The 24149-nt window shown below is 35.7% G+C and overlaps 1 protein-coding gene across 2 annotated transcripts in view; it reads right to left on the reverse strand.

Moving 5' to 3' along the window:
• Positions 1–6040: 6040 nt before the first annotated feature.
• LOC110103205 (PITH domain-containing protein 1) overlaps positions 6041–24149 on the reverse strand; it is a 105305-nt gene continuing 87196 nt past the window's right edge. For both annotated transcript variants that reach the window (XM_028698361.1, XM_020831814.2), the window contains 6 exons: positions 23180–23237; positions 23051–23100; positions 14702–14810; positions 14545–14606; positions 10070–10116; positions 6041–6311 (listed from right to left, as the gene is read on the reverse strand). In XM_028698361.1, the coding sequence (XP_028554194.1) occupies positions 10080–10116; positions 14545–14606; positions 14702–14810; positions 23051–23100; positions 23180–23237 (316 nt within the window). In that variant the 3' untranslated portion in view covers positions 6041–6311; positions 10070–10079. The remainder of the gene's footprint in view (positions 6312–10069; positions 10117–14544; positions 14607–14701; positions 14811–23050; positions 23101–23179; positions 23238–24149) is intronic.

Consider the following 24149-nt stretch of genomic DNA (forward strand, 5'->3'; position numbering starts at 1 on the left):
ACTTGGAGAGTGTGAACAGATGAAGGGTTCGCTGCCTACACTTGGAGAGTGTGAATAGCCGAAGGGTTCGCTGCCTACACTTGGAGAGTGTGAATAGCCGAAGGGTTCGCTGCCTACACTTGGAGAGTGTGAATAGACGAAGGGTTCGCTGCCTACACTTGGAGAGTGTGAATAGCCGAAGGGTTCGCTGCCTACACTTGGAGAGTGTGAATAGCCGAAGGGTTCGCTGCCTACACTTGGAGAGTGTGAATAGCCGAAGGGTTCTTTGCCTACACTAGGAGAGTGTGAAAGGTCGACGGTTCTCTTCCAACACTGGGGATTGTGTAAAAGGACAACGGTTTTCTGCCGCACCGGGGAGTGGTGAAAAGAGTGTGTTGTAAAGGCTTCTCCGCCTTGCTGTGGGTTCAAAAGGAGAGTCACTATTGGTATTAGTGCAATACTCAGAGGGTGCCTCTGGGGAGTGGATGTAGGTCTGGTTTTAGACCGAACCACTATAAATCTGGTATCATTTACTTTGCTGTTTTTACGTTTCCGCATTTTAATTCTTAGTCTTAAAAACTCTGTGGTTGAAAAACTTTTTCTACAAAACTTAAAAGAAACAATTTTTATTTCGGTTCAACATAATTTTAAAAGAGGGCTTAAAATTTTTAAACTACCAATTCACCCCCCTCTTGGTAGCCTTTGGGACATTAACTTAGGCTTAACAACCTAATTACTAGACTCAACACCAAGGTCACCCAACATGTCTTAAGAACTTCAATCATTTATAAGGCTGGTAATAGAATAAATATGACTCCTCTTATGTCCATTATTATATATTTGATCATGACTGGACAACCTATTGATTAGGCCCAATTCATCTTGGATTATATTCATAACCTTTCTGAAAATGGGCTTCCTCATCATAAGAGAAAGAAAAATATTGCTATATGACATTTAGTGACATTCATTTTAGATAAGAAGTACCACATTATTCATCATGATCCTCCCACTAAAATGCCAATCTTTTTCATCGATGCTTCTTTTCGATATCTATTTGGGATAAATGAGAGTTATATTAAGGATATTGAGGGAGAAGGGTGAGCACCTGCACCTGCTTAGGGACTTGATTAGAATTACTTTCAGGAAATGGTCCAGTAATTTGATCGGTTGGAGACTCATTTTGATCAACGCTTTGATCAAATTCAGTCTCATCTAAACCAGCAGGATGTAAGATACCAAGAAGATATGGGTTGAATCTGATGTTAGTTTGACTCGGTGAACACAAATGTAGTTATGATGAATAACTATTTTTCAGTGTTCAATCAGCCACCTCCTCCATATCAGGGCCCCTCTGAGTTTTAGTTGTACTTCTCTGATGTTGTTTCTATCAGACTTCTGCTTGTAATGTGATGTTGTTTTTTTCTTTCAGTTGATGTTAGTTGTGTTTATTGTTAGTTGTCAAGTTTTTCAATATGATGATTATGTATATTATTTTGGAGTATTTTCACTTGATATAATTGTACTTATATTTTTAAAATCCTTTTGATATCAATGAAAAATGACATGTTTTGCAAATTTGATTTTGTTTTTATTTTGAAATGTGATTTTACCTATATGAAAAGCCTTTTATAATTGATCTAAATTGTGTTATAAATTAACTTGCATTAAAAAATTAATTTTATTATAAAATCTAATTTATCAAAATTTTAAATTAACTTATAACTCAATTAAGTTAAGTATATCAATCTCATATTTTTTTAGACAAACATAATTTGAATATTCTTATTGCTATTTTTGATGTCTTATTATTTTTTTATTTCTTTTTCAATATAATTATTTTTGTTATTAGAGAAATTTAATTTTTAGATTATTGATTTTGAAAAGACCAAATAAAAAAAGGAGTATATCAAAAAGAAATATACAGTGTGTACAAAAATAAAAAAAATACACATTGGTTCGTAAAATGAAAAGAGGCACAAATTTAGCCCAAATAAAAAAGATGCACAAAGTGTGCTACAAATATTTGAAAAAATGCGCAATATCACCAATTGAATTATTTATGTTCTTTTCTCTATCGTTTAATCTATAATTCAAATCATTCTAATTTTTAATTATATTATATAATAAAAATTGAAATTAACTAATCTTTATTTCATCATTTTTGTAATAATCATCCTTATCTAATTATCTAGAATGCATCATGACCTTGATAAATTTTTCTTATCTAAGTTATTCTTTAATTTAAAAATTTTAAATATTTCTTTTTCATCTTATGTAATTAAATTTGTTATTTCAATTATATTCTAATCACTTTCAAGATCAATTATTTTGATTTCTCATTTGACATCTTTCATTTTCGATTTTCTTGTTCCCTTTTTGTTGTTGTCAAAAGGGGGAGTAATAATATTATTTTTGAGTTTGTTTTTTATATTTTATGTTTGTGTTTTTGTATTTTGTTATTTGTATTAAATGTTTTTGTTTTATGAATTTTTTAAAAAAATTGTGTGCTCTTAATGGAATCTCCCTATATTCAAATGTTCATTCTTTTAGGAGGTGCTAAAGAGAAATTTAGGATAGAAATGTTAACTCAAATAATAATTAATTTGCCATCATAAAAAAAGAGGAGATTGTTGATATTGTTACAAATTAGTTTTTTTATTGTTGAGATTCTTGCAACATATATATTTTTGATTATTCAAAATATTATTATTTTAATTACAGTTTCTCCTAACATTTTTTAAATGTATTGTTTTTTTTTTGTACTAACATTTCAGAGAAATCATACTCTAGATTATTGAAGAATTCAAATCAAATTAGATTAGGATTCATTGAAAATGAAGTATGTATTTTTTATTTTATTTAGTCTGATAGAGTATGATTGTAATTGAGTAACTGTGCGCACACACACGCACACACACTGGAGGAGAGTTTAAAAATTCAATTTTTTAAACTAATCATACTGTACGAATTCATTTCGTACGGGATGATTTATTCTGTTATTTCCTTCTACGAGCAGTTAAACAAACTATAGAAAGAAATTTTTTTAAAGTGCTGGTCATACTGTACGAAGGGTTCTTCATACAGACGACGTCTATAATACAAATTAGACAGGCCCCTTTTCATCCTGATGAATTTAAAACTTTTTCTTAACTAATCGTACTATACGATTCCTTGTTCGTACAGACGATGTCTAGAGTACGAATTGGACGGGTCCCTTTTCCTCTTGACAAATGTCAATTTTTTTTTAAACAGATCATACTGCACGATACCTTGCTCGTATAGACGATGTCTAGAGTGTGAATTTGATGGGTTCCTTTTCATCATGAAGAACACCAATTTTTTTTGGAACGGATCGTACTGTACGATGCCTTGTTCGTATTGACGGCGTCTAGAGTACGAAAATGTGGCGAACCTTTTCATCCCGACGAATTAGAAAAATTTTCTTACGATTTGTAAAGTACAAATTTGATTTATACTGGACGGTTATCATTTGCGAAAATATTTCATGCAGGTTCATATGCAGCAGTTTTTTGAATTGTTTGTACACACGAAGTACGATCGTAAACACTAAAAAATGGTAATTTTTAGTTTTCTAGATGATTGTTAATGTCTTTCATATAAAAAGACAATTAAATCTGACATGATTTTTTTTTTGTTCGTGATTTTTCAAGAGCAAGTGAAAGAGTGTTTATGGGAGAGTGTTTGAGCGAGAGTTCTTATAAGTGGAGTGTGAAGGGATCACAAGATTACTCAAATGTAAGAATCTCGTTTTGTTTTTGGTTACTACTTTCATTTCTTCTTTCTAGTTGCTCGAGAGAAGATCTTTGAAAGGACCCTGGTTCTTTGCCGACCCTTGAAGGGTGTGAAAGGACATCAGTTCTTTGCCGACACTTAGAGGGTGTGAAAGGATACCGATTCTCTACCGACACATGGAGGGTGTGAAAGGACGACAGTTCTCTACCGACACTTAGAGGGTGTAAAAGGACAACGATTCTCTGCCACACAAGGGATTGGTGGAAGAGAGGAAAATTGTAAAGACTTCTCCGCCTTATTGTGCGGTCAAAAGGAGTGTCACTTTTGTAATAGTGCAATACATAAAGAGGGAGTTTTCAGGAGTGGATGTAAGTCTTGTTTGATCAAACCACTATAAATTCTTGTGTTCATTTTATTTCCGCATTTTTATTTTTTAACATTTTAGTGTTTGTTGTTGAAAAATTAATTTTGCAAAAAACATAAAAATCAATTTTTTCTTAATTACCAAGAAAATTTTGTAAATACCAATTCACCCCCGTTCTTGATTAGTCTTGGGACATTATCATAGGTTTAACAACCTATTCGAATTTAACACCACTAAATCTCCATATTATTTTTTTAAAATTGGGCTCAAAGATACATTACTTTAATAAAGAAAAATTTTAATTTTGCCAGATGATTGAAAGTTTAAAAGGATAAATTCACAGCTAAAACCACCATTAATATACTATTTTAGTATTTTTCTATTTTATGCTCATCTTTATCTCCTAATCAAATTTATTTTGATTTTTTGAAAGTTTAATAGCAAGCCCACATCCTACCATGAAGCTTTCATTGACATGTCCACTGCAATATCCGAAGTTGAAGCAACATTTTTATTAAAGTCATTAAACATTAGTAATCAAACTTATTATGGGCTTATTGGTGATAACATGCATTGAAATTGTTTTCCATGATGATTGCTAATTATGTTGGTGATATTGGACGTCGATCTTGTTGGCATTTTAGGAATTAGACTAAGCAATGGTGGTTGGTCTAATTGGAAGCGTTTAGCATTTATGTTGATGTTTATGATATATGTTGATGATAGGCGTCGGTATTTGTGTCAATGGTGAACTTCTATAATGAGACCCTAGTTATAGTGCATAGGTGTACCTAGGAAAATCTAAATTGACTTGGTAAGAATTTCATGTTCAAGTAGTTTTTATTTATTTTCTATGCAATGTCATTTTATGTTTAAATGAGTTAGAAAGGAACTTAAGTTGAAAATTGAATGAGATCTTCAAGTTATAGAAAAATCCCTTACGGTGCTACATTACTATATCAATTGGTGGGCGTTGAGGCATAGAAGAGCGAAGTGGGGTGTTGACTCTCTATTTTTCACTGTAGTGGTGATGCATCACTTTATCTTAGTGGAAGAGCTCAGCAGCACTCTGGAGGGTGGAGTAACAAAATTTGTCTGAAAAACACCGAAAAGTTCTCCAAATTTTTTTTTTCGATTGAAAATTCTTAGTTTTTTTGTAGTGCAATTGGCTGATTCAGTAGAATAAAAAACTCTATTCTTGCTTCTTCATAATCTTCACAATTGTTTCCAGATAATTGTTTCAATAGAATAAAGATCATTTATTCTTGCTTAGGTAATATTTATATAAATTTCAAATATTCCTTACAAATTTCATTGATCTTTTATACAGAAAGATAAGAGGCATTTCTGAGAAAATAAATTGAAAGATAGCTAATTTTTAATTAAAAAATATCCTAAAAATAGTAAACACTTATGATTCAAAGCTATTCCAAACAAAACATAAAAAGCTAAGAAATCAGATGAACAGACTATAGATACACTTCTGATTACCATTCACAAATAAGGATGTTTATTAGACTTCACATATGGTGGCACATTGCTGAAGAAAACAACTAAGACCCAGCACCACTATATATCTTCCGAAAATATTTAGATATATATAAATGAAATTGTACAAAATAGTATATATATATATCATCCTCAGCCATGTTTCTTCCTTATAAACACAAGGAAATGACTTTTAAGAAAAAAAAAATATATTTACAGCAATTTTTATGAGTAAGGAATTTGAGTGGTAAATAAATAACAATAAAATTTTAAATTTTAGAATTAAAAAAAAAAATACAAATTTTTTTAGAGGAGCAAAAGAGCATAAGACCTCGAGAGCTTTGGCAAGCTATATTTAATTGAGTTGAAAAAGAAAGAAAGAAAAAAAAAACATGAAGAAATTATTAATCATATAAATATCATAAAATCATGCATGTGATAAAGCACCCAAAGTTAATCAACCCACTTAATATATTTCACTTTCAGTAAGTGATTTTCTTATAATAGAAAGTTTTCAGAGAAATTAGCATCCAGCCATTTGATTAGCCCACACAAAGCAACTGCTAGCGATAAGTATTTGTCAAGAGAAACATTAGATGTCTTTGAAAAAGACTGGTCATTAAACAAGCATTATATACTTGTGAAGTTAGATTTACAGTTTGAAGTGCTCACTAAGTAGGGGCCAGCACAAAAAATGGCTTCGCTAGTTGGCATACTTAATATTCTGCGAGAAAAAAAATTGTTAAAATAAATAATAAACAAAAATGCAAATAAAAAAAAATAAAATGACAATAATAATATAAAAAAGCAAATTAGCATGCAGGATACTACTAGCCTACAAAGCATACAATATAAGCACTTAATGCGTGAGAGGTAACATCAACGGTGTTGTTTCACGCTCATCACAACCATACCTAAACCAAGTCCTTCATTTCAGGAGAAATTATTACGTGCGAAGCTCTCATCCGGATGCCAATGAAAAGAGGATATGTCGTCAATACACACACTGTGTATAACTTTATACACATTGTGTGTGCACACACTATGTATTGCAATAAGACCCATTCCTATTGGTATCCAGATGGCATTTGGTATAATAATTTCTCGAATTTTATGGGATATTTCATGGAGTTCCAAACAAGTTCAATGGAGTTTGGAAATATGAGGTTCAGCCCAATTAATGCAGCGGTTATTCAGAATTTTAAAAAAATCTGGATAAATAAAGATATGAACTTCAAAGAATATGAAGCTAAGCTGAGCTAATTTCATGACAATCGTATCTAGTAATTTAAGGAATGAGAAGTATATATATAAATAGATATTCTGATGCATATAAATTATTTAGATTTGATTGAACAAAATTGTCTTCCAATTTTCAATCTCCTGCGTGCAAATTAACCCGAGTGCGGAACAAATGCGACCAACTAATTTCAGGATAAGTCATGGCGTGAAGCATGAAATTCTTTGATTGCTTCTTTTTTTTGACCAACTGAATAATTTTTTTGGTTTGCTAAAGCCCCCTTTATTCAAATTTGACACAATTGGGACTCTATTTTGATGCGGAGTATTTTAGCTTAAAATATTTCTTAGGACATCTAATTTAGTTTTTTATAAGTTTCTAGAATCTTTTAGGTTTCTCTAGGTTTTCTTCACTTGATTATTTTATATAGACTGTGTAAGAGGAATGGAGGTATTGATAAATAGTATTCTCTTTTAAGCCTTTGTGTTTGTCCTTGGATTGGGAATCCCTTCAAGTAGATCCATTCATCCGACGATCCACTACATCAATTGATATTAGAGCCTGGAGCTTGCAAAGAATGATGGATGGCAGCAGAAGGTGGGCTGTCGACGAGGGTCAAAGCCGAAGAAAATGGGCGATCGATGAAGATCGATGTTGAATAAGATGGGCTGTCGATGAAGATTGACGCTGAATAAGATGGGCGGTCGATGAAGATTGACGCTAAATAAGATAGGCGGTCGACCAAGATTAACGCCGAAGAAGGTGGGCAGTCGACGATGATCGAAGCCTTCAAGCTTTTTATGCAGCTAAAGTGAATGCATCACTTGCTCAAGTAGACAAGTTACTTCATTCCATAAGGAGAATACGAATGTCGTCGACAACCATACCAACCTCTTCGTCTTCGCTCCACTCATCCGCTTCACGAGAACGCCACCAGTTCCGCAATAAACGCGTCGTGGTCGATGACTACCCTCCGCTCAACCTTCCTCTCCGATGGCGGAATCCCCTGCTCGACCATTTAGTCTGCAATCAAACCACGACTGTCGTCCACGACTCGCCTTTGCTCTAGCTCCATTCCGTCACTCATGGTTTCGCCTACGCCTTCTCTTGCGATCCGACTCCACTCTCACGGGCACAACCTGAGCCCATTGGCCCGCTTCCATCACCTACCCAACCTCGTCCACTCTCGCATGACTTATCACTCCCGCTTCCGCCTCCCGGCATAACTTTTGCACGATGTTTCCATAAAACAAGCTCCTCCGCCTCCACAGACAATCGCAACTAAATCAAGCCCAACCATTCCCGCACTCCAGCCTGATTTTGCCTCCACCCCCACTTCGGCTCCGTGTTCGAGTGCAACACCACTTCCAACTTCCTCTCTCGTGCCCACGGCCCAAGTAAATATATCAGCTTGTTCCAATTCCGCCTCTGATTCCTCTCTCCACCAAACCAAAGGTCCTAATCTGCTACCATTCGGCTCCAGTGATGAAGACCCTCCTTCACCTACAAATAGTGACACCAAGTCACCATCTAGTTACTCTGAGCAACTTCTTGAGCAGTAATCGCAACAACAACCGCAAAAGATGATTCCTAGCGATGACTCTACAGCTGGAACAGGAACAACAGAAAATCATCAATTCAAAAATGCTCTAGAGAACAATTGCATTGCTGTTTTGAAGCCAACCACGTCATTTGATTCAAATCAGGACAAATCTATAAGCAAACACAAGTGTGCGTGTTGAAAAGATAAAATGAAACCTTGATGAAGGCGTCTTTAGCTCTAACATGTCTATTCCCAAGGTAGAAGATAGACGTCAGCCCACAAGAATTGTGGTTTGAAAGCCTAATTCTACCGATATTCACAAAACAAAAGCTATTTTAGCCTTTAACGTTGTCATATTAGTTCCAGAAAGTAGACAAAGAAGTGGAAATTTGAGAATTGATGATGATGTAAGATCAAGATAAGTAGATCACAACAAATATTTAAATTTCTTGGATATAACCATCAATGGCACCTTGAAGCACCTAAATGCGCTTTAGAAGTGGTGTTGCATGGAGCTATAGAAGAAAGTAGAAAAGAAATTGTTGCATGGACATTAAATCATCTCATGTTCGACATAGGGAATATCAGCCAGGTGTACAAACAACCTGCATAAAAAATACATGGAATGGATGCTCTAAGAAGATTGCTTTTTGTGTCGTTATTTCGTGATATACTGCATGATGGCAGAACAACAAATTATGCTATACAAACAATGATAAAATCATATGTTCTGCAGAGGAGGAAACTCAAGCTAAATCAACATCTGTTCTGGCTGAACTCTTTGATTTTCATAACAACTTTAGAGTGATAACTGCAAATACATTGTATGATCACAGATGGGTGATGAGGAAGGAAGAATTATGGATAAGTATGATTGATACTGTGGAAGCAGTGAAGATATAAGGAAAAATCTTTTGTCACCGTTCAAAATCTTCGACCCAGGATGATTGATTATAATTTATACATCTCCCTCCCTATAACATGCCTCAATGGAGTCGAGCTCTTTTGACACAATGGGAGAATGATGCGGAACATTTTAGCTTAAAATATTCCTTAGGACATCTAATTTAGTTTGTTACAAGTTTCTAAAATCTTCTAGGTTTCTCTAGATTTTTTCTACTTGATTATTATATATAGAATGTGTAAGAGGAATTGAGGTATTGATGAATAGTATTCTCTTTTAAGCCTTTGAGCCTTGTGTTTGCCCCTGGATTGGGAATCCCTTCAAGTAAATTCATTATTCCGACAATCCACTACATATCTGTTATGATTAAATTATAATTGCTCGTTAATTTTTGTATTTTAAAAAATTGAAGTTAATTTTTTCAAATTTATTCGATCATTACATTTTATTTGGTTCTAATTCTCTTTTATTTATTAATTGCATTTAACGAAAACAAGCTTTTAGCTTATATCATGGGTTGTGGTATATACTAAAAACATCACAATATTACATCATTCTAATTTGTGATAGAAAATTATGGCTCTAAAAAATCTTGCATCAATATCACAATGTTTGTTCTCTAACCATACTAAAAGGAATCCAGAAAACGTGAGAAAATATTCATGCATCTGCACGTACTGATGAAATTACCAAGCACAAGATAAGCCCCTTAATATCTTTGTGGTGCAATTAAGAAACTTGCTTAGAATCAAAATTCAAGGGATTAAACCATGCTGACTTAACCGCAAAGCTCACCTGCTAAACTTTACTCCACATGTGAAAAGCGCCCAACATCACTACTTCTGCAAGAAAAAAACGGAAGAAAATGTGTCAAAAATGGTAAGCACCGTGTAACAGTTAAACATTCTATAAGACCGTGTCTTAAAATTCTGTACGTCAAGTTGCGCTTATCCCAAGGTATGGTAATGATGCAGTACAGCATAATCCTGCTGGGATATCTACAATATGCACTCGTACTAGTTATTCAAGATGCTGGCATTGCCGATGAATGAAATTTTCAGTGACTGTTTGTTTGGCGTATTAGGGATGTAACATAAAAGGAATACGTAAGTTTTGATTTTTAAGGTAAATTTGACATAAAGCAAAACAAGGCAAAAATTTACTATAAGGAATTTGGAATTCCTCAGATGACTCATTTTTTTATTAAACTATAAATTTGTCCAAAATGAGTTAATTCCTAAGCTAGTGTCATCATGAGACCCATTGAGTCCCCATCCTACGAGATGCATCCTCTTAGATGTTTGCAACCTTGAATTTCCTCCAACTCCGATGGCCCCAACCATGATTTAAAATTGCGCAATAAGAGGCGCGCCTCAGCGCAATTTTGCCCATTTAAGCCTCAAAGCCTACGCAATGAGTTCAAGATTTGAGGCATACGCCTCAAGTTTACTGAGCTGCGCCTCGCCTCACGGTTGAGAGGCATCCGCCTCTAAAAATTTAAAAAAAAAAAAGCTAACATAATATATATTTGTTCGGTTCAGACCCCCCAACCCCCGCGCGGTCTTCCGTCATTTCCCGAAAATAGGTTTTATCCCTTCTTCTTCGAGCGACCTTTTTCCCTCTTCATTCGGTGTCGGCCTCCTTCCACATTGAGTCCCTCTTCGCTTATTACTTTGAGTTATCTTCTACCGCGAATTAGGTTGGAGCTATCTTCTACCACGACCTTTTTCCGTCTTCGTTCCACATTGAGACCGCTAGGTATATGCTCGGTACCACTCAGTAGAACAATGTTTGGTACCACTAGGTACATGCTCGGTACCACTCGATACCGCTCAATACTGAGCAGGTACATGCTCGGTACCGTTCAGTACCTGCTCGGTACCGAGCCAGTACCGCTCGGTACCGAGCCGGTACCGAGCCAGTACTGCTCGGTACCGAGCCGGTACCGCTCAAGATTACTTATGAGTTCTTATGTGATATGTCATTGCTATTTCTTTTTGAAATTATATGTTAATGAAAAGAATACTGTGATTTGGGAAAGATAGAATTTGAGTTGAACTAAATTTCATGTTTTCTTATTAATGGGATATTTTGATTTCACTTCATATCTTGTGCATTTTTATATTTTATATAGTATTTACTCATTAGAATATACAAAATTTATCATTTTATGTTTACGCAATTTTTTGATTTTGAGGCTTACGCCTCAAAACGCCTTGAGGCTTACGCCTCGCCTCACTAACAAAAAACGCCTCAATACCTGATTACGCAATTTTAAACATTGGCCCCAACCACATCCTATGAGAAGTCTCCCCATCGACATTGGCATCCCCATGAGTCATCATCCTCACTGATGTTGCCAACCTCATGACACCATCTAGGAAGATGTCACACCCCAAGCAAATAGTTCCCCAATGCTCTAAGCATAGGCCCACGGCCGCCTTTCCTATCCTCGTCAAATCTGATGTCCTAATCCGTATGTAAATTATTTTTTAAGTTTAATTGTAAAGTTATCCACTCATACTAGTTGCCCCCTTCGAGTTCGTTGGCAAATTTCTCGGTCGTAAACCCTCTCTTGATGTAATCCGTAATTTCTTCTTCAACCTCAATCTTATTGGTGATTTCTCGATTACTTTGCTCAACCCGAAGCATGTGTTGATTAAGTTTTTTATTGATTTTAATTATTGTAGAGTGTTCTTTCACCGTTCTTACTTTATTAGCATTTGCTTCATGAAATTGTTCAAGTGGACTTCTGTTTTTGACATTAAGGTGGAATCCCCTATTACCCCTATTTTTCCCCTATTTGGGTCTCATTCCCTAACCTTAGATCTCACCTCTTCTACCCCCGTATCCTTCACGATCTTGGTTCCCTGTTTGGCCAGCCTTTAAAAACCGATAATGCTACCTCTTGCGGCTCCAGGCCCTCCGTCGCTCATGTTCTTGTTGAGTTAGATGTCAATAAACACTATCCTGATAGAGTGTTGGTTGGACCTGAAAATTTGGATTATATTCAGTATATGTTTATGGAGGATTTTCCTTCCTATTGTGCTCATTGCAAATCTTTGGGGCATTAGAAAATGGATTGTCATATTTTACACCCCAAACTTGATAAAGCTCCCTTAGTTAACTATCTCTATTAATGTGTGTGATAAGCCTAATAATGATATGCTCGACAATGTTTGTTATCCCTTGATTCCTGTTGGTGATGCGGGGCAGTCTATTGAGCCCATTACTTTGGTTACGGAGGGACCTAGCGCTCCTACTGGCTGTGTTGCCTAATATTGTGGATGTGAAAGAAAAAAGTGCCTTTTATTAATGTTTTGATTTATGTTATTTCTAATGATGCTTTGAAAGCTCAATTGGCTTTGAAATCTAATGATACTTGTGTGGATCAATTTGATTGGCTAGATGAATGTCATTTTTCGGCTAGCTGCTGTGGTAGAGAAGACAAGAATGAGCCTGGGGATTATTTTCAAGCATTATATGGCTTGAATGTGGTTCGCACCGCAAAAAGATTTCGAGGGTGCTAGTAAACGAAGTAGGAGAAAATAAAAAAAGAAGTAATTACTTTTGCCTACTTGTTTCCTTGTTGTGTTGTTGTGCATCCTCTGGGATGGCTTGGTTCTTTTGGTTGGTTTGGTTTCTCGGCTATGGTGGATTTGTCTGTCTGTTGTGGCTTTGGATCCCTCTTTCATGGGGCTTGGCTGTGGGGTTTGGTTATTCAGTTAGGGTGGTTTTGATTGGGGGTTTGGGTGGGTTTTTTTTTTTTTTTTTTTTGGGGGGGGGGGGGGGGGGGGGTTTCTCTATGGTGTTTTGGTTGGGGTTTTGGTTCTCGGCTATGGGGTTTTATTCAGGCTGGTTGGTTTGACTGTTGGTCTTGCCTTACCTTTCTCCTTTGGGGTTTGTTTTGACATTGTTTCTTTTATTCAATTCATATTCTTTTCCGTTGGAGGATGTTTTGTCTTGCAGGTGTTCGTATGGTTTTTTCTTGCCTTTTCTGTCTACTCTAGATGTGTTGTTTCTCTACTTCTAGGAGTCTATGCTCTCTCTGCTAGTGTCCTTGAGTTGGGTTGGCTTTTGGCTCCTCGTTTGTTTTTTAGCATTTATTTTTGTTTGTTGTATTGTTATATTAGTTTTACTTATAATGTAGTATTTTTAGAGGGCTCTTGATCCTTTAAAGACTTATGTCCTTTTATTTATATTAACATGTAGGCCCCATCGTGGGTTTTATCCAAAAAAAAAAAAAAAGTTTAATTGTAAAGCTTCATTTTACAGCAGAGAAAAACCAAAAGCAATTCCCCAACTATTAATAAGTACCTAATTTAGTCTCAGAGTTTCATAATGCCTTAACTTAATCCCTCAACTATTATAAATTGATTTAATTGAATCTCTCTATCAGAAAATATGTCAAGTGTAATGGAATATTCAACAAATATCGTGCTTTTCATAATCTAAGGGGCTTGTTTTAGTAGAAATTAAAAAATATATATAATAATGCAACTCACCTCATTTTGAAAACATCCTACACAAGTGTGAGATTAGCGGTGAAGGATTGTGGAGTTCCAAAAGAAAGGTGAATCATTGAAGAGACGTGTGGCAAAAATCAACGAGCAGCATGTGGAGATCTTCGACGAGCGATGCATAGCATGCATCAATCTCTGACAAGGGTTTTGAAATTTTGTAGCAAACAACACCACTTTTGTATAAGAATTTTAAAGTTTTGTAATCAATCATAATATTTTTTATAATAATGATTTTATAGTTTTGTATAATCTACTATTTAAATTTTACTGAAGAGATAATATTCTTTTATTAATTATTCACCTTTATTATTTAGTATATTAATTTTTATTATGATTTATATATTTATTATCGCTTATTAAATATTAATCTCACATACACTTGTATTATCTAAAATATCCTCACATTTAACTTTGATGTTAACTTCAACTATTATTTTTGTTCATAGGATTAAATTGGATCAATTTTCAATAGTCAATGGACTAAATTGGAATAGCATAAAACTCCAGTATTATATTAGGCAATCGTTAATGATCAAGAGAATATTTGAGCCCTTTCTCTTTTCCAGCCAAACAAACACAAAATCATTTTCATCAATTTATTTTATAATCAACAAACTTTAAGAAATCAAATTGTATTGTATTTAATTCACAATGAATTATCTAAATACAAGAAACCAAACAACCCCTATAGTTAAAAGATAATCTATATAACATCCAAGCTGATAGAAAATTTTCAGCGTATCTTACTTGTGCTCTGATGGATTGGGGTAAAGTTCATACACAACATTTGTCACAGCATCTCTCTTCAACTGCACAAGTGGTGGTTGAGATACTGGCATTAGATGCAAATCATTCAAGAAGTATGTTTACCATCAGAAGATTAAAAAAAAAAACATTGAAATACCTGAGTAGCTTCCCCACGTAAACCAATATAGTATATCTGAGTTGCATTCGCACCAAAGTTCTCAGGAAAATGCAACGTAAGACTGCCCACACTTTGAAATCTCGGATATCTGAACAAACGCGTTGAAAGCATTACTATAGTCAAAAGTAGGCAACAAAAATAAAAATTGATACCATCGTGAAAAATATAAAGCCAAGATGGAACAACAATTGAAAACACTTTTTAAGTGTTTGCAACAGCGGTTCACCCATTTGAAATAGAGAGCCAGGGGTGTTGTGTAACACAAAAAAAAAAAAAAATCTACCACGGTTTACCTAAGTGCGGGAGAAAACAACTGAGTTCGTCCGGTGTGAGGGAAGAGGATGATTTAAAAGAGTTTGTTTGATTCAAGTGTGTGAGAAGAAGAGGGTGCGTTCAATTCGATTGAGACCTAGAGGCTACAATTTGGGGTAAATATCAAGTAGTTGAGCAAGCAGATTTGGATGTGGGAGAACAATCGAGAGCAAGCTACAAAAATAAATGAGTTTAAAAAAAAGGGAGAGGGAGATGTTCATGATAAGCAATTGAAGTTTCGCATAAGATAGTGCCGAGCTTTAAGAGATGACATTGATGTCACTTCAAACAGAGAAATTGAGCAAGGTATCAAGTTTATATTTATTGGTTTTCTTTAGATATGAAATTAGACTATCAAATTGGAATATCTATTATTTCATACTAAAGAGCTAGTTTGATGTATAAATCACAGAGAAATTGTGTCAGAACTTCTAAGGGCTTTTTGAACATGTAGGTAAACTTAAATAGATGTTGTATTTCTTATATAAATTGGGTTGGAAGCCATAGATTTATTAATTTCATTTTATGAAATCCTAATCAGGATTTATGTGAGAAACTAGTGCAAAGCTAATGAAAGAAGACTGGTAGAAAAATATTCAAGGAATATAAAGTAAATAGTAATTAGGAAATTTAGTGATGAAATTGGATAGTAAAATCAGTATTTTATGATGAATAATGATTTTTTTTTTCATGTTAACATTAGATTAATATAAAAGGTTTTAGCTTTCTTAGTGTGAAAGAAAAATGGTTGGAAAAGACGGAGGTGATTTCATGACCGGTAGAATTGAGGTAACAAGCTAAGAGATGCATTTAAATATCAACTAGTGAATCTTCAGAGTAAGGTGGGTGGTTAAATTTTTATATTCTGGCACTTTGCAGCTATTGTATTAAGCATAAAACACTAGTGACATAATTGCCCATTAAATATTGTTATGATTGGCCGAAGAATAGTCACTCTTTTTTATGAGGACATCGACAGACGCTACCGACATGTTTATCGCCGGCGAAACCGCAGATCGACGGCCACGATTCAGCGCCTCTACTTTTGATTTAGATGTCATGATGTATTTTATTATTGTCCTGTTTTATTTACGGTCTTTCCATTTTACCCCTGTGGGGAGTTATTTTATCATTGTAGCCCAGAGGGAAATTTAGTATTTTCGCTTTGTATGAGTTGAGACCTATATATAGTGGTCTCTTGTATCATTTTGAGCTAATGAATGTTTGAATGAAAAAATTGCTTTTGGTTTCTACTTCTTCTTGCATGAGGGCTTGAGAAGGGAGAGAGCTCAAGGGGGAGCAAAGCGCAAGGCCCACCAGTTGTTGGAAGAGTCCGCAACTCGTGGTTAATTAAGTTATCTTCTTGTTCCTATCCCCTACCATCATTTTCTCCACCTCCACCACAAAATTCCACCCCTAGTCCCTTATTGCCGCCGGCCTTGGAAGCTTGCCGTCGGCCATCACCCAAGTCCCGGCCGGCCACTTCACCGGTAATCCCTCGTCACCCCTCGTCTGCTTGCCCCGCTCCGACTTCCGCCGCCCATCAAATTGTAAATTTGAAATTTCCAAATTCAAATTTTTCAATTCTTTTTCCTAATTTTGGAATCCCCGAGCGGGTTTTAGGAAAGTTTTTTGATGATTTGCAAGTTTAAAATTCAATTTAATTCTATTTTGGAGTCATGAATAGAGATACTGCCAGGCGCATCATCATTCCTAAATGACTTGTCGTCCCTTCTCGGAATCCGCTCCTCCGTGTGGGTTGTCTTGTCGGGGGGATCGCTCCTCTATGCATTGCTCGCCGGACCCCACTCATGGAAATTTTCCCATTAAATGATAGTTTAATGCCTTGACCGTTTTGAAATTCCTAATTTTGATTTCAAATTTTTCCTCCCGATTACTAAAACTGAAAATTAAAATTCAGTTTTATTTCAAAACACACTATTTCCCCCCCCTCTAATCATGCCGCGGCCACCCTTGATGAAGGCCCCCTTTATTTGCTCATTAATTCTCCCTTACTTGCATTTGAATTTGAAATCCTCTCAATTATTCCTCGCAAATATCACATTAGATCTGAAATTTATTTCAGATTTAGGGCAGGAGTTGAATAGGTTATTTCCCCAAACCTAGCCCCTCATTCTTGGAACCGCCGCCCTTCCCCCTTGGGAAATCCAGCCTGGCCCTTCTTCATACCTATCCTCCCATCTTTGGCGCAAGGGATGCCTCTTCACATCACTTAAATATCGGTCCTCTTTGAAAGATTTGCCTAAATCGAAGCCATGCATAGCGGATCCGGAGCTTGAGTTGAGTCCTTGTGTTCAAACGCCGACGGAAGCATCAACTCCTACGATCTCCGTGCTGTCGACGTAGGATTTGAAGACTGAAACCGACCGTGGATAGAATACTTGGAGAGAGTCGTCTCGATCCTGTGCAAGCATCTACGACCGATCGATTTTCAAAGTACAATTGGAGCTCGACGGCCCACTTACGACATCCCTCCTCCCGGCCGGTTTCTTTCCTCCGACGACAGTTCTTCGGCGCCTACTCCTCTCTTAGTGGTAACTCCTTACTCGCTTAGATCATTCTAATCTCCGCTAAAAGCCTACCAATCTTTGAAGTGAGACGCCGCGAGGTGAAATTCTCGTGTGTATAGAACGTTTGGGATTTTGTTAATTGTATTTGCATTTAAATTCTCTCTGAACTTTTGAAGAATGATATGATTTGATTAATTCTCTAATTGCAAACTTTGGCCTAAGCAAGTTATACGTTTCCTAATCCTTAACCCTATCTTGCATGATCAAAATAAACTTAATAATAGCGAACTTAACAATTCTCTTTTCTAATTTTTTAATCGTAACTCCTAGTAGTTTCAACATCATATTGGTATCAAAGTAATAGCAAATAATAAATTTATGGTTGATCATAAAAGAAGAACTAAAAGATTTGAAATTGGAGACTTTGAGATGGTTCGGATCCGTCCGGAGCGTTTTCCCTCCTGGATCTGCAAAAAGCTGCATGCGAGAAGCCGCGACCGTTCAAGATAATTTCAAAGGTGAATGAACAGATGCTTAGCAGTACTAGACCTTTCGTAGGTTTCAACATTAATCCCACATTTAACATTAGATAGATTTAGTAACCTTCGAGGGACCAGAATTTAACCCATGCAATCCACTTACAATGAAGCCTTGTGTGACATTGACCTGGTGGCATCCCAACCTTCTCCACTCCAGATTTACCCCTTACCCAATGCGGAGATAGGTGAATCCATATTAGATGATGAGATTATTCTACGAAAGGAGGCGGACGTCGAAGGTACTTAGTTCACTGGAAGGGAACCCCGACGCGGAGAATACGTGGGTTGACCGAGAGGAGACTGCAGAGTCTAGACCCAGCCTTCAGAGTGGAGAGAGCTCTAGAGACACTCACTCGACAGGGGTTCGAGTTTTCTCCCACCTGGGGAGAATGATGAGGACATCGAAGACGCTAACCGACATGTTTATCGTCGGCGAAACTGCAGATCGACGGCCAACGATTCAGCGCCTCTACTTTTGATTTAGATGTCATGATGTATTTTATTATTGTCCTGTTTTATTTACTGTCTTTCCATTTACCCCTGTGGGGAGTTATTTTTATCATTGTAGCCCAGAGGGAAATTTAGTATTTTCGCTTTGTATGAGTTGAGACCAATATATAGTGGTCTCTTGTATCATTTTGAGTTAAATGATGTTTGAATGAAAAAATTGCTTTTGGTTCTACTTCTTCTTGCATGAGGGCTTGAGAAGGGAGAGAGCTCAAGCGCAAGGCCCACCAGTTGTTGGAGAGTCCGCAACTCATAGTTAATTAAAGTTATCTTCTTGTTCCTATCCCCTACCATCATTTTCTCCACCTCACCACAAAATTCCACCCAGTCCTTATTGTCGCCGGCCTTAGAAGCTTGCCGTTGGCCATCACCCAAGTCCCGGCCGGCCACTTCACCGGTAATCCCTCGTCACCTGCCCGACTCTTTCCCCAATCAAATTTTAAATTTGAAATTTCAAATTTCAAATTTTCAATTCTTTCCTAATTTGGAATCCCCATTTAGGAAAGTTTTGATGATCAATTTCAATTTCAATTTAATCTATTTTGGAGTCATGATAGAATACTCCACATCATCATCCTAAATTAGAAACCTCTTCCCCTTAATTCCCCTCTCCTCCTCCAAGCATGCCGCCGGCTCCCTCATGGGAAATTTCTCATTAAATGCTATAGTTTAATGCCTTGGACCGTTTTTGAAATTCTATTTGATTTCAAATTTTTCCTCCCGAATTACTTAAAACTGAAATTAAATTCAGTTTTAAGTTTCAAAACCTATTTCCCCCTATAATCATGCCGCCGCCACCCTTGATGAGCCCCTTTATTTGCTCATTAATTCTCCCCTTAATTGCATTTGAATTTTGAAATCCTCTTCAAATTATTCCCTCCAAATACACTTAGATCTGAAATTTATTTCAGATTTAGGGAGGAGTTGAATAGGATTAATTTCCCCAAACCCTAGCCCCCTCATTCTTGGAACCCGCCTCCCTTCCCCTTGAAATCCCGCCGGCCTCTCATACCTCATCCTCCCCTCTTTTGGCGCAAGATCTCCTTCATCAATCACTTAAATCTCGTCTCTTTGAAAGATTTGCCTACATCAAGCATGCATGGCGGATCCGGAGCTTGAGTGGGGTCTTGTGTTCAACGCTGACGGAAGCATCAACATCCTACGATCTCCGTGCTTCGACATAGGATTTGAAGACGAAACCACCGTGGAAGAATACTTGGAGAGAGTCGTCCCGATCCTTGCAAGCATCTACGACCGACGATTTTCAAAGTACAATTGGAGCCTCGACGGCCACTTACGACATCCCTCCCGCCGGTTTCCTTTCCTCCGACGAAGTTCTTCGGCGCCCTCTCTAGTGGTAACATCCTTCATCGCTTGGATCTTCTATCTCCGCTAAAAGCCTACCAATCTTTGAGAGAGATGGCCACGAGGTGAAATTCTCGTTGTTAAACGTTGGGTTTTTGTTAATTGTACTTTGCATTTAAATTCTCCTTGAACTTTGAATGAATTGATTTGATTAATCTCTATTGCAAATCTTTGGCCTAAGCAAGTTAACGTTTCTAATCCTTAACCCTATCTTGCATGATCAAAATAAACTTATAATAGCGAACTTAAACAATTCTCTTTTTAATTTTAATCGTAACTCCTAGTAGTTTCACATCACTTTTCCTTAGTATAACAATTTTCAAGTTGGAAAGATGTTAAATGAAATGCATTTTTCTTGTAAAAACCTGAATAATCAAAGCATGATTGATAAAAAGAAAAAAGAAAAAAGAAAAAGGAAATTGCATGCATGTTAAATAAAAGAGTTCCATCCTTTTATAGTACTAACTGGAGATGCAAGGTACCCACACACATACAAATGGAAGAAGTTTGAAAAAAAAAAGTGGAAATGATAGTCCCTTAATTGATGCAAACTCTAGAAACTGCTCATGAGAGTTTTGTTCAATTAAAAAGTTATAAAATGATAAAATTACTACAAAATATTATCACATGTAAAATGATATTGTTGTGCTTGCAATAAGACCTGCTTTAAATTCCTATTAAAAAAATGTTCACTAGTTTCCTATAGATTGACATGCATTTGTTTCCTATTTTATAAATTGTTATAACATAGAACTGTGATTAATAAGAATATACGTGAAAAGCTGGGAGCAGAACCAGTGGCAAATAATATTTTAGAGAATGCTTCCTTATATGTTTTGATCCTAAAATGTCAGTCTTTTTTATGACCCTTTTAGGAGAGTAGATATATTAGATCTAGTCTATGTTAAAAGAGGCAGAGGTAGACCTAAAAAGAATTGGTTAGAAAGTATTAAAAATGAATTTTTTTTATTAAATTTAAATGAGAGTTTGACTCTTAATAGGATACAATGGATAAAAAAAAAGTCATAAAAGGCTTCTTGTTATTTTTTTTGTATAGAACTGCGATTAACCACTGATTGTATTGTAAAAACTAAACGTGTATCATTTTAAAAATTTCATGAAAAACTTCTCAAAATTAAATAGCTGGCAAAGAAGATTTCGTATAAAGTAGAAGAGTGAGAACAGATAATTAATAATTCTATGCATTTGATTTTAGTTCAAATTATCATGAAATCTTTGGTGTAGAATTGATTTTTAAATGATTTAAACTGTAGTTAATTATTTATGGCTCTTTATAATTATGAAAGATATTTTATTAGTTGTTTTATTTGTTTGTTGAGAAATTAAACTGCAATTCAAATGTTTTTTTCCAACATTATATTTCAAGTATTTGATCTAGGTCATGACGGTGTTCCTTTAAAGTAGCAATGTTGATCCATAACAGTGCAAAAGCAAAAAAATAAAAAATAAAAAACGATCTACAACCAAGAAAACCCGCTAGATGTTAATCTGCCAGCCAAAAAGCGATAGGAAAATTTGAAAGGGAAAAAACTGTCTCGTTATCATGACATAACTCAGGGCACAGAAAAAAAAATGCAACAGATAACAGTTAACGAGTCAATTCTTAACATCACATTAGACTATGAGAAGTTATAATAGAAAATACATATTGATGCAAAGCAAATACAAGAGAGATAAATCATATGTTACCATCCACCTGTATTTTCTAATAACTTGAATATTCTTTTACTTCACTAAAAATGGCAGCAATTTTTAAAATCACAGTAGGCACCTACAGTTAAAAAATTTAGATCATGTTCGAGCAATTTTTACCAATGGACACAAATAAATAGTAAGAAGATTCAGAAATCGAAACATACTATAATCCAATTCATGTAAAGCACTGAGTCCTTTTATACTGACACAATGACAATATCCAAGAAACCAATGCAACTATACCCAACTTTGATCTCTTTCAAATGCTCTCTTCATCAACATTTTCAAACATAATTCTGCTTAGATAAAATAAGAAATGCAAAAATTAATTTAACTGTGATACGTCACAAAGAGTCCAAATGGAATCCTAGAGGAAGCCATCACCAAAAAATATAGCCGTATCTGGCACTAAACAAGAATATAATTATCCACAGATGAAACGTTAAAGCAAACGAAAAAATTAATGACAAAATTTGCAGAACTTCAAAACATTTACCATTTCAGGGTAAGATGATGCACTTTATCAATCTTGGATATGTTAGGGGCATGAAGAATGGTTAACAACGTGGCAATATACATAACAAATATTGCAAAAATACATAGAAACAGCATAAAAATAAAATATAAACCAATGCTTACACATTAAAAACATCAAAAGTATCCATGAAATATTCATGACCCCTATAAAAATGATGAATGACCAAAATTTAAGCATGCCAAAACATATCTAGAAACATTCATGCCCAATTCATTCCTTTTTCAGGTACTGAAGATGCCATCAACATTAAATGGAAGGACATATCTGCCGCATTTATAGAAACATTCATGCCCGATTCATTCCTTTTTCAGGTATTGAAGATGCCATCAAGAAAAAATGGAAGGACAAGGAAACGGGAAATTTATCAGTTGGAATGAACCAAGACTATACCTGAAAGGTTTAATAAAATATAATATAGGGGAATTTATTTGGATTTTACCAGCCTACGGATCAAATTTAAGGCACAAATCACTTCTGCAAGAAGGATTATATATGATAGTAATGTTAGCTCCGCAATGAGGTGCTAGGTGATCTGGGTGTGAAACAAGCATTACAGATATAGCTCTTATAGAGCCCTTTATATTTCAGCACCAACCACACGAAAAAAAAATAAAGTTCAGTATTCAATAATACAAAGAATAGGAAAACAATGATCAATTCAGCTGCACATTAATCAAGATTAAATTTGATAATTTTAAGGATTTAGAAGGGCAGATTAGAAGATGAAAAAAAAAAATCAATCATGAGCACGGCACACAGGTAGAGCACAATTAAATGATTTAATCCTGACAAAAATTGCATCTTGAAAATAATTTCACACCTTGTCTGGTATTCTAGGATTCCTTGCAAATTCTCTGTCAGTTCCCACTCCTTCATAAAAAGGTGAAAAAGGATGCGCTTCAGTTAAATTAGGATAAAAAAAACCCATTCAACAATAAAGAGTATTTACCTGAACAGGTTGCATGTTTTGAGCATCAGAGAAATCAATACCATCTCGATTGATAAACCTGTTAAATTGTCTTATATTTTTAAGAGAACCAAAAGTTTTATAAAAAACCGATAAAAAGAAACTGCAGAAAAATTGTGCTTCCAGAATAAAACAACACAACAAAGAAAATCATAGCGGCTATGTTGCCTCCATTTTGAGCATGAGTTCAGGTCATCATCACAAAAATAGTTTCTCTGAAAGTAGGAATTAGATTGTGTGCATATATCCCTCCTTACAACCTACATTCGCAGGAGTTTCATGCTCTAGGTCATGCCCCCTTTTCTCTTTTTCAAACCATTGTGTTGTGCATATATGATAGGAAATACTTGAGTTCGCAAGTAACCCCAAGGGAATACTTGAGTTCGCAAGCAAACTTATCACTAATTGGAGACAAAACAACGAGAATTCAACCAAAATCTGGGTGAAATCAGCCCCAAATCACTAAATTGCAATAAGGGCAACAAAGCAAAAGCAATACGAAATCAAGATACAAGTGATCCTCAATTCGAGAGGAGGATCGTCTCTCCCAAATCTCTAGACAAGAGAGTCTAGAGCCCAAAACACCCAAGAAACTCCAAGAAGAAAACAATACTTGCATGCCCCTCCCTTCCTCTTTTTTTTTTTTTTTTTTTTTAATCCCCCCCCCTCCCCTTTCCCCCCCCTTTCCCTTTTTTTTTTTTTTTTTTTTAATGCCCCTCCCTTCCTCTTACCTCTCCTATTTAAAGACTTTTTCCACCTCCTCAAATCTTTCCTAAAAATAATTTTCAAATAAATTCAAATCCCGTGGACCCCACCCCTAGGCGGTAATTTAATTTGGGCAAGAAAGGAGGCGAGATTGCCTCCTTTGATATACCCTGGCCGGCCCTTCCTTCTTGGGCTGAGGCGGTTCAGGAGGAACCGCCGTAACAATATATCACAAATTAGCTGGCAC

Source organism: Dendrobium catenatum, unplaced genomic scaffold (genome assembly GCF_001605985.2).
Source record: "Dendrobium catenatum unplaced genomic scaffold, ASM160598v2 fragScaff_scaffold_1074, whole genome shotgun sequence".
Lineage (NCBI taxonomy): Eukaryota > Viridiplantae > Streptophyta > Magnoliopsida > Asparagales > Orchidaceae > Dendrobium > Dendrobium catenatum.